The sequence below is a fragment of the Ornithorhynchus anatinus genome, chromosome X5 (assembly GCF_004115215.2).
Source record: "Ornithorhynchus anatinus isolate Pmale09 chromosome X5, mOrnAna1.pri.v4, whole genome shotgun sequence".
In the NCBI taxonomy this organism is placed as follows: Eukaryota; Metazoa; Chordata; class Mammalia; order Monotremata; family Ornithorhynchidae; genus Ornithorhynchus; species Ornithorhynchus anatinus.
The window spans coordinates 43436731-43450921 of record NC_041753.1 but is presented as its reverse complement, the minus strand read 5'-3'; the positions used below and the strand labels follow the sequence as shown (position 1 = coordinate 43450921).

Below are 14191 nucleotides of genomic sequence, written 5' to 3'. Positions count from 1 at the left end.
GCAGCAGCTCAAAACTATCTGTGTTGGATGGTAAAGAAAATCTTTACAGGAGCTAGTTGCTTTTGCTGACCATCATTTATCTTGGGAGGAATGAAGAGAGGCTGTCGATGCTCAGCTGATGGTCTTGCAGATACAAAACCACCAAGAACCCCATTTCTCGGAAAACAGTTCCAGGGGTTGAGGGTGTGGAAGAGAGAGCAGAGGCCTCCCAATGTGGACATGTGGTCCTGTACCAGGGAAATCTGTCACCACTACAGTTAAAGAGGAAATTAGAAGGCAGAGTACCCCCTTGTGTCCATTCCCACCAACCATACACCACCCCCTCCTCCGCCCTTCTTTTTCAAGAGCTAAGAGTGTGGAGCAGGGCAATGCTATCTTGAGTCTGGCTCTGCCCAAGGATCCTATTGGATCTTACATGAATGGCAAGATAAATGGTAAAACTCCCTGCTTAAATAGATAATGGTGCTAGTCATTCCACTTTCCAGTGGCCTTTGTTCCCTGAGGCTCCCTTTTCTTCTGCAGTCATGAATGCAGTAGGTTTCTCCAGCCAGTCAGTTCCTCACCCCATGTCTGAACTTTTATCTGTAACATGTGGCCCCCTCTCAAAACCAGCACACTTTCCCTCTGAGCCCTCTTAAAAACAGGCACTGACCTTTGCCCCTTCGCTGGGAGTTCCAGATTACACCAAGCCCATCACTCTTTTCCCATGAGCGAAATGGATTTGCTTGAGCCATGTTCATCCAGTAACACAGGGGCCACTTTCACCCCATTGCCTATTTTAGCCCGGGTTGGGCTCCTGTGGCAGTCAGGCTCCCCTCTTTGCCTATGTGCAATGGCCACCGTCACTGCCTATGTAGTGGGAGCTCTGCCCTCTTCAATTAGGCTCTCCACTTTCTAATGCCATTCCACATGAAGTTGCAGTCTCTCACTGAAATTACAGACCCAACTCCTGCCACAGTCCTGAATGACAAAGTATTGTTGTGAGCCCCTGGTTCATACCAACCAGGAAAGCCTGAGTGACAGCAGTAGTCAAACCACACCTCTGAGCACCAAGGTTATTGTGAAAAGTTTTTTCACACACACTCTCAGTCTGCCAAGGATCCAATACCAATCTGTGGTCAAAGGAGCCCATTCTGCCAATATTTCTTCTTTCTGCTGCCAAGTGCTGCTCTCCAGCTGCTTCTCTTGCTCTCAGCATGCATGCGTGCTTCCTTCTTGCTTTCCCACTTCCTTCTGCCTTTCTGCATATCTCTTCACGACTCCAAACGAGCACCTTTTATCCAATTTAGGCACCACAGCTGTGGCTCTACATGGCCGTCACTGATTGGTCCAGGCCTGTTACTGGTAGAACAAGGAGAGGAGGCCACACCTCCCTCCATGCTCCACCCCCACAGGCCAGCAATCACCTGGCCCAGGTGGAGCCCATGAGTGCCTCAGAGAATCTTTTCTTTGTTGTTCAAGGGATCAGAACAGTCACTATTAAGGCAGCTTGTTGAGTATGAGATGTTGCTTTTGGGCTCACCCCATATCACCATGACCTGGTGCCCTATGCTGGACCCAGAGCCTTTACTACTCACTCCAGAGGACAGGAAACCCCATGATCACCTAACTACTCTATTTTTTAAACACCCAAGTCGACCTCTCTGATCAACCCCTTCTGAACCCTCCCTTACTCCTTTTTGTACACGGATCTTTCTCACATGATGATTTAAGCCATCTGCGGGTGGGCAGCGTTGTCTGCTCTCCCTTTGAAATTTCGGAAGCCACACCCCTTCCATCCACCTATTCGGCACAAGTTTTTGCTCTAACCTGCACTTTTATTTACACTCATGGGGTTTCCGTTAAAATTTATGTGGATTCCTGTTAAGTCTTTGGGATTGTTCACAACTACGGGATGCTATGGAAGCAATGGGGCCGTCTTACTTCAGCTGGAACTGCTATTAAACATGGATAGTTGACCAGTAATCTGCTGGAGGCGTTATTCCTGTCCAGCAGGAATACCAGCCAACACGGGCTGGTTATTGATGTTACCCGAGGAAATGGTCTGCTGGATATTGCTTCCGGAGACGCAGCCCTTTTCTTTTCTCCTGTCGCTGGAGTTTTCTCTGCTATTCATAAACCCTCTTTTGAGACTATGGATGACTTGATTCCTCTGCAGGATGCAGCCCCTGCCACAGTCTCTCTGGACAGCAGCAGGCTGCGCCCGCTCCCCTTCGGGTTTTTGGGTTGCCCCTGATGGCCGCCTCATTTTACTGCCATACCTTGCTCATCTGATTCATGGATTGGGCTACGTGAGCAAAGGGGGGGATGATTGCAGCTGTGAAAATTTTGGTTTGCTCCCTCGTTTCCCAGGGTTGCAGCACAACACAGCATCCACCAGAAACTCTCTTCGCCACTGGTTTTAAGGCACTCACTTTGCTCTCTCCCTTCTACCTAACCTCCCTCATTTATCACTACAAGCCACCCTGCACTGCACACCTTGCTCCTCCAATGCCAATTGACTTACTGTTCCTTGACCTCGGCCCTCTCTCTTCCCTCCGCCCGTCGACCCCCTTGCTCATGGCCTCCTTCCAGCCTGGAACTCCCTCCTCCTTCCATTCTGACAGACCCGTACTCTTGCCACCCTCGAAACCCTACTCAAATTGTATCTCCAAGAGGCCTCCTCTGACCATCCCTCCTGCCTTATCTGTGCGGGTGGATGGGCCCCTCGAGCGCTTTTACATTCACCCCACCCCGGCCCCACCGCACTTACGATCGTCTCCTCATACTCCGCTGCTTCCCCCGGCTGTAATTTATTTTAACGTCTGCCTCCCCCCTTAGACTGGAAGCCCCCCGAGAGCAGGCGTCATGTCTACCGATTCTAACGTACCCTCCCAAGCACTTGGTACAGTGTTCCGCTAACAGCGGGCGCTCGATGAATGGGTCGATTACACGGCGTCCCTGGCACAACGCATTGTGGCTCCGCGTGTTTTTCCAACCCTAGCATTCCCCCGTGCTGTCGGTGGTCACCTTAGCTACGGCACATCTGGCAGTAATAAACGGTGATGATGGATGATCGGACTGCAGCCCTTCAGTTTGACCTATGGGACTTGGAAGCTCCGCAAGCCAAAGGGGCCCCCCATCCCGTAGCATTATTAAGGAAGTTTATTATTCTAACGGAAAGGACGATCCTCTTTGGGGGAACGTAATGTTGACCCTTCCCTGGTTGTCGGAGGAATTTGTCACGTATTAAATGTGCTAATCATTTCTTCCCGCCTATTTACAGCAACCCCTAAAGTGAGGTCGTAAAGTCTAATGTACTTAAAGCGGAGCTCGCGTCCTCTCCACCTTTGAGCTCAGCGGAGGGGTCCGGAGCGGGGGACATGCCGCGCATGCGCAGGCGGGAGCTTCGGGGGCTCTAAGTGGGGCGAAGGGGAAGAGGGTGGTACCGAAAACGAAAGTTGACCCCGGCGGTGGCGGTCCCCGAGCCTTCCTCGCCCCGGGCCCCTCTGCCGGAGTCGGTGGGAGCCTCGGGCTCGGCAGGACGCGCGCTCTCGGGAGCGCGCCGCGGGCAAATGCGGGATCTGTCCGTTGGGGCGCAGCCGGCGTCGCTCCCACAAGGGCGAGATCACAGGGCGAGAGCCCTGGCCGGGGGAGATGGCCCGGGCGCGGATGCTGGAGGAAGAGATCAGGAGCCTGAGGGAAGAACTGAGCCAGTGCCAGGTACTGAGTCAGGGCCTCCCCGCGCCCCTTTCCCCCTGCCCGCCCTCCTCCCCGGCGAGCGGCCACAGGATCTCACTCATCTCCTCCCCGTTCCCCGTCTCTGCCCCGCCCAGCAGCTGCAGCTGCTCACTGGGGACCCCCCACCCCCTCCTAGTTGGCGTTGGGACAGCGAGGGTCCCTGGGGAGAGATCGAGCCGCCAGTTACCGGACGGTCAGTACCCCGACCTCATCGACTTGAGTTTTTGCCTCCCCTGGCGGCTACTTTCTCCTCCTGCTCCTTCCGAAGCAAGACGCCTCCCCTAAGTGCTTAGTAAAATGTCCTCCACACAGTAGATCCTCAATAAATGCCATTGATGATGATGATGATGTTGATCCCGTCTCCTAGGATGCGGCTCTGTCCGCATCCCCGGTCTCCCTTGCGCACTGTGAACTCGTGGTAGTCAGAGGTTGTGCCCGCCGGCTCCGTTGCGTGGTGCTCTCCCAAGCGCTTAGTACAGGGCTCTGCACCCATCAAGCGCTCGGTAAATATCACGGGTGAGGATCACTTCAGCCAGATTCGGCCCACCGTGGTGGGAAATCCGCACGTCTCCCGGTTCGCCCTTCCTCTTTTGACAGTCCCCGCAGAACTCCCGTCCTCTTCAGTGCTCGAGATCCAGGGAAGCAGGTGCGAGCACAGTGGAAGTGGAAAGCAGCACGCTGACAGTCAACCGACATTTTACAGAGTGGAAATTTAGGGGGTAATAAGTCCCATTGGAAGCAGAGCTGTCACTGGCTTTAGGACACATACATACCACTTGGCAGCTGTGTGACTGTGGGCAAGTCACTTCACTTCTCTGTGCCTCAGTTACCTCATCTGTAAAATGGGGATTAGCTGTGAGCCTCACGTGGGACAACCTGATTCCCCTGTATCTCCCCCAGCGCTTAGAACAGTGCTCTGCACATAGTAAGCGCTTAACAAATACCAACATTATTATACCCCCCGCCCCCCAACACGTTTTCCGTTCAGAATTGCACGTCCAGATTTATGCTTTAACCATAGACCCATAGCAAACGAAGCCAGATCGTGAGTGCCAAACTTATAGACTGGTTGCAAACTGGTAAAAAGACCAGTTTAGCTTTTGTGGGCCGGTTCTCAACTGGTCAGAACTGCCTGTTTCTTGGCAGTAGAACGAAGGTCTGATGAAAGTTATCCCGCAGATAGAGATTTTTAACCTCAGTTTTTAGTCAAAGACATTGAACTTATCATTACACTTTACATTCAGTGGTCGCAAGAAGACTGCGGAGGAAGGAGAACCGCTAAAATAAGTTAAGGGATTTGTCCGGTCTTTCTCAGCAACTGATTGGGAAATAATGATTAAGGTTATGATTAATGTGACTAATTAGAGCGAAGACAATAAGGCATCCATGCAAATTAGTAATTGCCTGGGGTAAAAGATTGGCTTTTGGGCATGTATTGTCCATTGCCATGGGCAAGTGGGAAGAGTTGGATTTTTGAAACACCAGCTTTAGCGTACCATCTTGCATGCCTGGAGGGGACGTTAGCCAGTATACAGTGGTTGCCCACAGAAGTGGGCAGGAAGGATGTTTCTCATCTTCAGGTGGTAGCCACATTCAGCCCGGGCAATCAATTAACCAATTGCTTCCACTTTTCCAATGGTACCGAAGGTGAAAAGAGCCCTTAACCCAATCGACGGTATTTATTGAGCCCTTACTGTACTAAGCTGCCTATCCTATTTACAATCTCACATTTGCTCATACTGCTGCATCATTTCCACTTAAATAACAAAGGACACCTAAAACTCAATACGTTGAAAATGGAACTACATTTCTTCCCCCTTAAGCCTCCTTTTCTTAAATTTCCCATCACGGTTGACTCTCCTCACCTACTGGGGGGACTACTCCCAGTGCTTAGAACAGTGCTCTGCATATAGTAAGTGCTTAACAAATACCAACATTATTATTATTTGCTCCTTACTAGTTTCCTCACACTGAGCCTTTCCCCTTTTCATTTGATCCTGAATACAGCTGTATATGTCATCTTTCAAAAATGATATTCAGAATATCTCACTCCCCTCCCTGCTCAAAAGGCCCCGTATCTTGTTGCATAAAACAGAGATTCTTAACCACTGACTCAGACTCTCCATACACTCCCTCAACCTCATTTCTTTTCCTGCACCTCATCATTCTTCACTTCTCCCAAGCTAAATCTCTAAATTACCTTGCATAACTGGACCTAACTCTTCCATTCCTGACCCATTGCTCATGCCTTTTCCCCCACATGGAAGCCCCCCTGCAATGAAACACCACAAACCATCCTCCCTTTTTTCAAAACTTCGTCACCATTTCCAGGAAGCATTCCCTGATTAATTCCCCATCTTCTTGGTGCTACCATTTGATTAGCCATTTTAGCCCACATTTGGATATTTGTATTTACTTGTTATTGAATTGCTGGAATTTTTGATATTTGTATGCAGATATGTATGTGTGTCTATAATATACACATACAATTTATAGTCTTTTTTTGAAGCTTTTGTTTATTTGGGAGTCTGAGCCCACTTGGCTCCCTCATTAGATTATAAATTTCCTGGTGTCAGGGACCATATTTTCTACTTCACATGTATGTTCCTCTGGTGCTTAGTAACAGGCAGGACTCTCATTTGGCAGTCAGTAAATACTGTTGATAATGACGGCAATGAAGGCCTTAGGTGCTCATCTGTCTGAGGTCAGGATCTTAGTGCTGGACTCTTGCCTTGTTTCATATTTGGCTCTTCGTGCCATTTTGGAGCCATGATAATTTTGCCATTTCCCTCAAGAGGAGGATTTACCCTGGCTGTTCACCTAGTTCTCTGTTGGCAGGGGTCCGACAATGCTGCTTGCTTATTGGCTGATTTTGCAGGTGTCCCTGGAGAGGGACGGGAGGCGAAGGAGTAGATTTACACCTGCTTAGTTGAGTTTTTCAGTTTTTATTTGCACAGCCTCAACTGAAGTGCTGTATAAGGCATTTGGTATTGTATAAATTAGATCTTTTTCACAGTGAGCTTGTCCCAGGATCTTGAGTACATAAGCCAGGGTCAGGCATGCTCAAAGTTGAATATAAGCAGGTTTGGTCCTGGTTAGTGCACCTCACCCACCCCCATTATGGGTTGAGGATTGGCCGTGTAACAGCAACTGGGGCAATTTTGGACTTATGTGAAGCAGCGTGACCTAGTGGATAGAGCACAGACCTGGAACTCAGAAGGACCTGGGTTCTAGTCCCGACCCCGCCACTTGCCTGTTGAACCTTGGTCAAGTCACTTCACTTTTTTGTGCCTCAGTTCCCTCATCTGTAAAATGGAGATTTAATACCTCTTCCCCCTCGTACTTGGACTGTGAGCCCTGTGTCTGACCTGATTATTTTGTATCACCCTCAATGCTTAGAATAGTGCTTGGCACATAGTAAGTGCCAAGTGCACTTATTCTTTGCAAGTGCATTTGTTCCCTGTGCTGTTGAGACTTCAGATCAATAACCCGCAGAGTACCTGGGCCTGTATAGTAGCACCGTGCTATAGATGTTTGACATGGTTTTACTTTTGTTCTGGCTCGTAATTGCCCCCTTTATTCACCCCACCCTCGGCCTCACAGCCCGTACGTACATATCTCTAATGTCTGTCTCTCCCTCTAGCCTGATTAACTTTGTCTCCCCCAGATTTTGTGACCCCAAATTCCACTAAAGCACTTTTTTTTTTATCATACATGTTAAGTGCTTACTATGTGCTAGGCACAGTTCTAAGTGCTGGGGTTGATGTGAGTTAATCAGGTTGGACACAGTCCCTGTCCCACATGGGGGTCACAGTCTAAGTAGGAGGGAGTAGGATTTAATCCCCATTTTACAGATGAGTTAATACAGGAGATATGTGGCAGAGCCAGGAAGAGAACCCAGATCGTCTGACTCCCAGGCCCATGCTCTTTCCACTAGGCCACACTGCTTCTCACAATCCCCCCATTAGCACCTATTTCATATTTTATATGCTCAATTACTTAGCACTAATTCATATGCCCTTTCTCTCTTCCTTTTTCCTCCTATCCATGAATTGTGTAAATGACATTAGTATTTATGTCCCATCCCCACAAATCCTCCCCATAGTCTGTAAACTCCTTGAGGGCAGGGCTCATGTCTGCTAACTCCGTTTGAGGCTCCTAAGGGCTTAGTAAAATGCCCTCCACACAGTAGATCTTCAATAAATGCCATTGATTATGGTGATGATGTTGACCTTTGACTTCAGGTGGTTTCTTTTAACAGTCTTAGGCTTCTAGTGAGTAGTTATTTATTTTAACTACCACTTTCATCTTCTTCCTAATAAAAGTCTGTTTTCATTTCCTTTTCTAAAATTAAATATTCTTGTGTTGGATAATTTGGCCTCCCACCTTATCCCCCTACCCGAGCCTTCTCTGACAAAGGTGTTTCATTTTACCAGATTGTCACTACTGTGGCTTTCCCTCGTATACCTCCATCACCAGAGTCTATCTACATCTCAGATTTAAACTGAGCATATTTTAACTTGTTGGTTCTAGTACTAGACGTTCCAATCAGTCCATCAGTAGTAATTATTGGGCACTAACTGTGTGTCGAGCACTGTCCTTGGAATTCCCGAAAATAATCTATACTATGAAAAAACCTTACTTTACCACTCTTGCTGATGAATTTTTCAGTTCATTCACATGAAAATTGAATTTTATCACTATTACTACCTGCCTTAGTTTTATAGCTTCCTCATTCTCATCCAAAATTTCCTTATCATGGTGATGAAGATGGTATTTAAGTGCTTACTATGTGCCAGGCACTGTACTAAGCGCTGGGATGGATACAAGCAAATCCAGTTGGACAGAGTCCCTGTCGCATGAGGGGCGCACAGTCCCAATACCCATTTTACATATGAGGTAGTTGAGGCACAGAGAAGTGAAGTGACCTTCCCAAGGTCACACAGCAGACAAGTGTTGGAACCATGTTTGCCTGACAAATACTGTGCTTGTGCACACAATTATTTCTTCTAACACTGCCGTTGTGTTCCATCCAGATGTGTGTGTGTTGTTGAAAGAATGTTCCCAAATTACCTAGTAGTGTTCTGTCCAGAGTATATAGCTTTAAAAGAGTGTAGCCTGTTTACAAATGTTTTAACCACATAGGTAACCTGTCAAGAGAGATGAATTTGAGGTATCTGATATAGGGATTAGTGGACTAATGTGTTCACAATGTATTACTCCCATTAGCAAATTAGAATCCCGTTTGGATTTCTTAATACTCATGAAATATGATATTTGCACTTCTAATCTGATTTTTTAGCTATTTTCCATAACGATTTCTGATGAAATCATTCTATTTATTCATTCTTATGAATAAGAAATCATATGCTTTTTTTTTTCCACCCAAGAGCCATTTGGTTTATTTTATGTCCCAAATTTGTGGGATTGAGAGTATCTGGGAGTTTTAGTTGGTGACAAAAGGGGAAGGGAGTTAGATTGGCAATCCGGTGATTGGGATGTGCAGTAGAATCTGGGTGAGAGTCAGTGAGTTTGACGACCTGGCATTAGATTGGAACTAGAGTAATAGAGCTTCCTGGGGAAAGACCCTGGAGAGCTAGAACTCTGATTTTTTTTTTTTTTAGATCTTGGACACCACATTTGAGGTATGTGTTCGCAGATTTTTTTTTGTTAGAAAAAAATGCCCAGATTGATCACATCTGTCATTTGCATAAATATGGCACCTGGTATATAGGAATAGAAATATGGGCAATTTTTCTGGGTTTGCATATGTTGGATATGTTGGATATGCATTTGCTTTCAGTGCTTCTGAAACTCATTAGCCTGAAAACAATCATTTATAATCCTCTTAGATCTTATAAAATACTTGCTGACAGTCTATTTCATACCTTTTATATTAAGTTTTATCTCTTTACTACCTGTACTGAATAAATGCTGAAGTCACGAATTTAGAAAAGATGTGAAGTTAAGATCAAGGAAACAAGGCATATGAAGCAGAACAACACCTGCTTGCTTTGAAATAGGCTAAGTCAATAAGGTTATCAGCGTGTATTAACACACCCTTGCAGATAGTTTTTGGAAATCACCAGTCCCACAAAATTTGCAGTGTTTATGCCCTTGTCCCCTAATTCCCACAACTCACTCTTCCAGTTTCTTATATTGGTCTTCATGTTTGCCGCCAATATACTCTTAGTCATAGATTACCATGAAAACCTGACATAAAGGGAGTAAAAAAAATGAGGAAAAGCATGTTCAGTCTCTCTTAGATATGTTTCCTCATTTCCATTACCCCTTTTCTGATTTATTTTAGGCCCTGGGAATGTGGGTCAATGTCTGTTTTCATGATGTCTAATACTTTGTAACCAGAAACTGAATTTTAGAACAGATTTTGATGGTGATCATTAGTTTAATGAGTTCTGGTGAGAGATGCAGGTGCAAGTTTTTCATTCTCCATTCTGAGAGTAATGCAGAAGTAGTTCACCTTAGCAAGTTTTGGTTCTTTACAATGACTCCTTAATGTTAAGCAACATCAAATTCAATTCTCCACCCTGTGAACCCTTCATGGGTCCATGAGGACAGGTAACAGTCTTTCACCAATCAGTAAGTCTTTCACCAACCACTCAATCTCCAATGGCTCCTTCCCCTCTGCCTTCAAACATGCCCACGTCTCCCCCATCCTAAAAAAACCCACTCTCGACCCCACTTCCCCTTCCAGTTATCGCCCTATCTCCCTACTACCCTTCCTTTCCAAAATCCTAGAATGAGTCATCTACAATCACTGCTTAGAATTCCTTAACTCCCATTCTCTCCTGGACCCCCTCCAATCTGGCTTCTGTCCCCTCCACTCTACCGAGACTGCTTTCTCTAAGGTCACCCATGACCTCCTTCTTGCCAAATCCAATGGCTCCTACTCCATTCTAATCCTCCTTGACCTCTCTGCTGCCTTTGACACTGTCGACCATCCCCTTCTCCTCCACACCTTATCTCTCACCTTGGCTTCACGGACTCCGTCCTCTCCTGGTTCTCCTCTTATCTCTCTGGCCGGTCATTCTCAGTCTCCTTCGCAGGTGCCTCCTCCCCCTTTCATCCTTTAACTGTTGGAGTTCCTCAAGGGTCGGTTCTTGGCCCTCTTCTGTTCTCCATTTACACTCACTCCCTTGGTGAACTCATTCGCTCTCATGGCTTTGACTACCATCTCTACGCAGATGACACGCAGATCTACATCTCCGCCCCTGTCCTCTCCCCCTCCCTTCAGGCTCACATCTCCTCCTGCCTCCGGGGCGTCTCCACCTGGATGTCGGCCCGCCACCTAAAACTCAACATGAGCAAGACTGAGCTCCTCATCTTCCCTCCCAAGCCTGGTCCTCTCCCAGACTTCCCTATCACCGTGGATGGCACGACCATCCTTCCCGTCTCTCAGGCCCGCAATCTCGGTGTCATCTTTGACTCGTCTCTCTCGTTCACCCCACACATCCTATCCGTTACCAAGACCTGCCGGTTTCACCTTTACAGTATCGCCAAGATCTGCCCTTTCCTCTCCACCCAAACGTCTACCTTACTGCTACAGGCTCTTGTTATATCCCAGCTAGACTTCTGTGTCACCCTTTTCTCTGATCTCCCTTCCTCTCTCGCCCCGCTCCAGTCTATTCTTCACTCCGCTGCCCGGCTCATCTTCCTGCAGAAACGATCTGGGCATGTCACTCCCCTTCTTAAACACCTCCAGTGGTTGCCTATGAACCTCCGCTCCAAACAAAAACTCCTCACTCTAGGCTTCAAGGCTCTCCATCACCTTGCCCCTTCCTACCTCTCCTCCCTTCTCCCTTTCTACTGCCCACCCCGCACGCTCCACTCCTCTGCCGCCCACCTCCTCACCGTCCCTCGGCCTCGCCTATCCCACCATCGACCCCTGGGCCACGTCCTCCCGCGGGCCTGGAACTCCCTCCCTCCTCACCTCCACCAAACTAATTCTCTTCCCCTCTTCAAAACCCTACTTAAAACTCACCTCCTCCAAGAGGTCTTCCCAGACTGAGCTCCCTTCTCCCTCTACTCCCTCTACTGCCCCCCCTCACCTCTCCGCAGCTTAACCCTCTTTTCCCACCATTTCCTTCTGCTCCTCCCCCTCTCCCTTCCCATCCCCTCAGCACTGCACTCGTCTGCTCAACTTATATATATTTTCATTACCCTATTTATTTTGTTAATGAAATGTACATCGCCTTGATTCTGTTTAGTTGCCATTGTTTTTACGAGATGTTCTTCTCCTTGACTCTATTTATTGCCATTGTTCTTGTCTGTCTGTCTCCCCCAATTAGATTGTAAGCCCGTCAAACGGCAGGGACTGTCTCTATCTGTTGCCGACTTGTTCATTCCAAGCGCTTAGTACAGTGCTCATAGTAAGCGCTCAATAAATACTATTGAATGAATGAATGAATAAGCCAGTGGTATTTATTGAGCACTTACTGTGTGTGGAGCACCACACTCACCACCTAGGAGAGAACCATAGAGTAAGTGCTCTCCATAGAGTAAGTACTGTCCAATCTGCCACTTGTCTGCTGTGTGGCTTTGGATGAGTCACTTAACTTTTCTGTGCCTCAGTTACCTCATGGGTAAAATGGGGATTAAGACTGTAAGCACAATGCGAGACAGGGACTGTGTTCAACCCAATTTGCTTGTATCCACCCCAGGTACTTAATAGTGTTTAGCACATAGTAAGCACTTAATAAATATCATTATTATTATTAGTCATACCTGCCCTTAAGGAGTGTACAATACAGTTGGGGAGAGAGAATTTGGGGGAAGCAGCTGAATTTAAGAATATTTACGTAAGTATGTGTTTTTGGATGGTGAGCCCTCCAAGGGCCAGGGACCCTTTCTAATTCCCATCTGGGTATTTTTACAGTGTGTTTTGGCAGAGATTTGCACACAGTAAACATGTAATAAATACTATTGCTACTTCTTTGGGTGGGGGTGGGGTGGGTACCTAAGTGCTTAGGGGGAACAGACCCACTCTAGACTGTAAGCTTGTTGTGGGCAGGGAATGCATCTGCCAATTTTGTTGTACTCTCCCAAGTGCTTAGTACACTGTTCTGCACATAGTAAGGGCTCAGTGGATGCCATTGATTGATTGATTTGATAAGTACAAGGGTGCAGAGATGAGGGATTAGTCAGCAAAGGCTTCCTGGAGGAGATGCGATCAAGGGGTTGATAGCAAGAGAGATGAGAGTGAGGCGCCGTGACTATGTTGGTATTAGAAGGTCGAAGCATGCGGACTAGATTGCAGAGGGAGTGGAGTGATGGTAGATGGAGGTATTTATTGAGTACTGCATGTGGAACCCTACTAATGGACCTTCTCCAACTACGAGGGGAAAGTGGGTTCAGTGTTCACTCCTTCATATAGTTCCTGTACTTTGAATAGTAGAAGACATTCATACAGAGTGGACTGATCTTGGTGGGTTCAGAAAAATCAGATGCTCTACCTCCAATCGTCTTCATCTTCCACAGTTATGAGCATCAACCCCGTACTAGGAGCTTGGGTCCTTGCTCTCGATTCACCCTTTTTAAACTATTGTATTGTATCTTACTGTACCATGTTGCTATATTAGCGATTTTGCTTGTTATTGTTTATTGTCGTCAGTGCTGCCACCCACCTCTCTGGCCTCACCAGCCGCCTGACTTTGAGTTTGATCAGGTCGGCCCTTAATCGAGCCTACCCCCAACCCTGGTCATCGCCCGCTTATTAACACTACTGTATTGTATCATACTGTATCATGTTGCTATATTACCGATTTCGTTTGTTACTGTTTACTGTTGTCAGTGCTACCACCCACCTCTCTGGCCTCACCATGTCCCTCCTCCCCCACTCCTCCCTCCCGCCCCTTCCTATCCTCCCCTTCCCCTTCGCCTCTCTCGCTCAGATCTTTCCCGCTCTCTCCTCTGCCTCCTCCCCCCTCCCATCCCCCGCCCTAGAACCCCACTTTATCAGCGCTACCCCTCTTCCCCCTCCCCCTACTCTCCCCCCCACCAAACCACCTCCTCACCCCCTCCCCCCTTCTCTCTTCCCCACCCACGCCCCATCCCAGTCCTCCTGTCCCACCGCTACCCCTCATCCCCCTCTCCCCGTCCAGGGCCCTGCCACCTCCCTCCCACCCATCCAAACCCTCCCCTCCCCCCGCCCCTTCCCCCATCCCCCCCTTGCACCCACAGCTACTTTCAAGTGTGGCCTCTGGAACCCCCGCTCTATTACAGGTAAACTACCTTTCGTCCATGACCTTTTCCTCTCCTGCTCTCTCCTCCTCCTCCCCCTTTCAGAAACGTGGCTCACTCCCGAAGACACGGTCTCTGCCGCTGCTCTCTCCAGCAGAGGCCTCTCCTTCTCCCACTCCCCCAGACTCACCAGTAAGGGAGGAGACGTCAGCTTCCTCCTCTCACCCCGATGCCGCTTCCGCACTATCCCTCCTCCCCCCTCCCTCTCCTT

General features: G+C 47.9%; 1 protein-coding gene across 1 annotated transcript in view; it reads left to right on the top strand.

Annotated features, from left to right (window-relative positions):
* Positions 1-3044: 3044 nt before the first annotated feature.
* Positions 3045-14191, top strand: part of CNTLN (centlein) — a 215630-nt gene continuing 204483 nt past the window's right edge. The window contains exons 1-2 of the mRNA XM_039910751.1: positions 3045-3184; positions 3468-3702. Coding sequence (XP_039766685.1) covers positions 3045-3184; positions 3468-3702 — 375 coding nt within the window. The remainder of the gene's footprint in view (positions 3185-3467; positions 3703-14191) is intronic.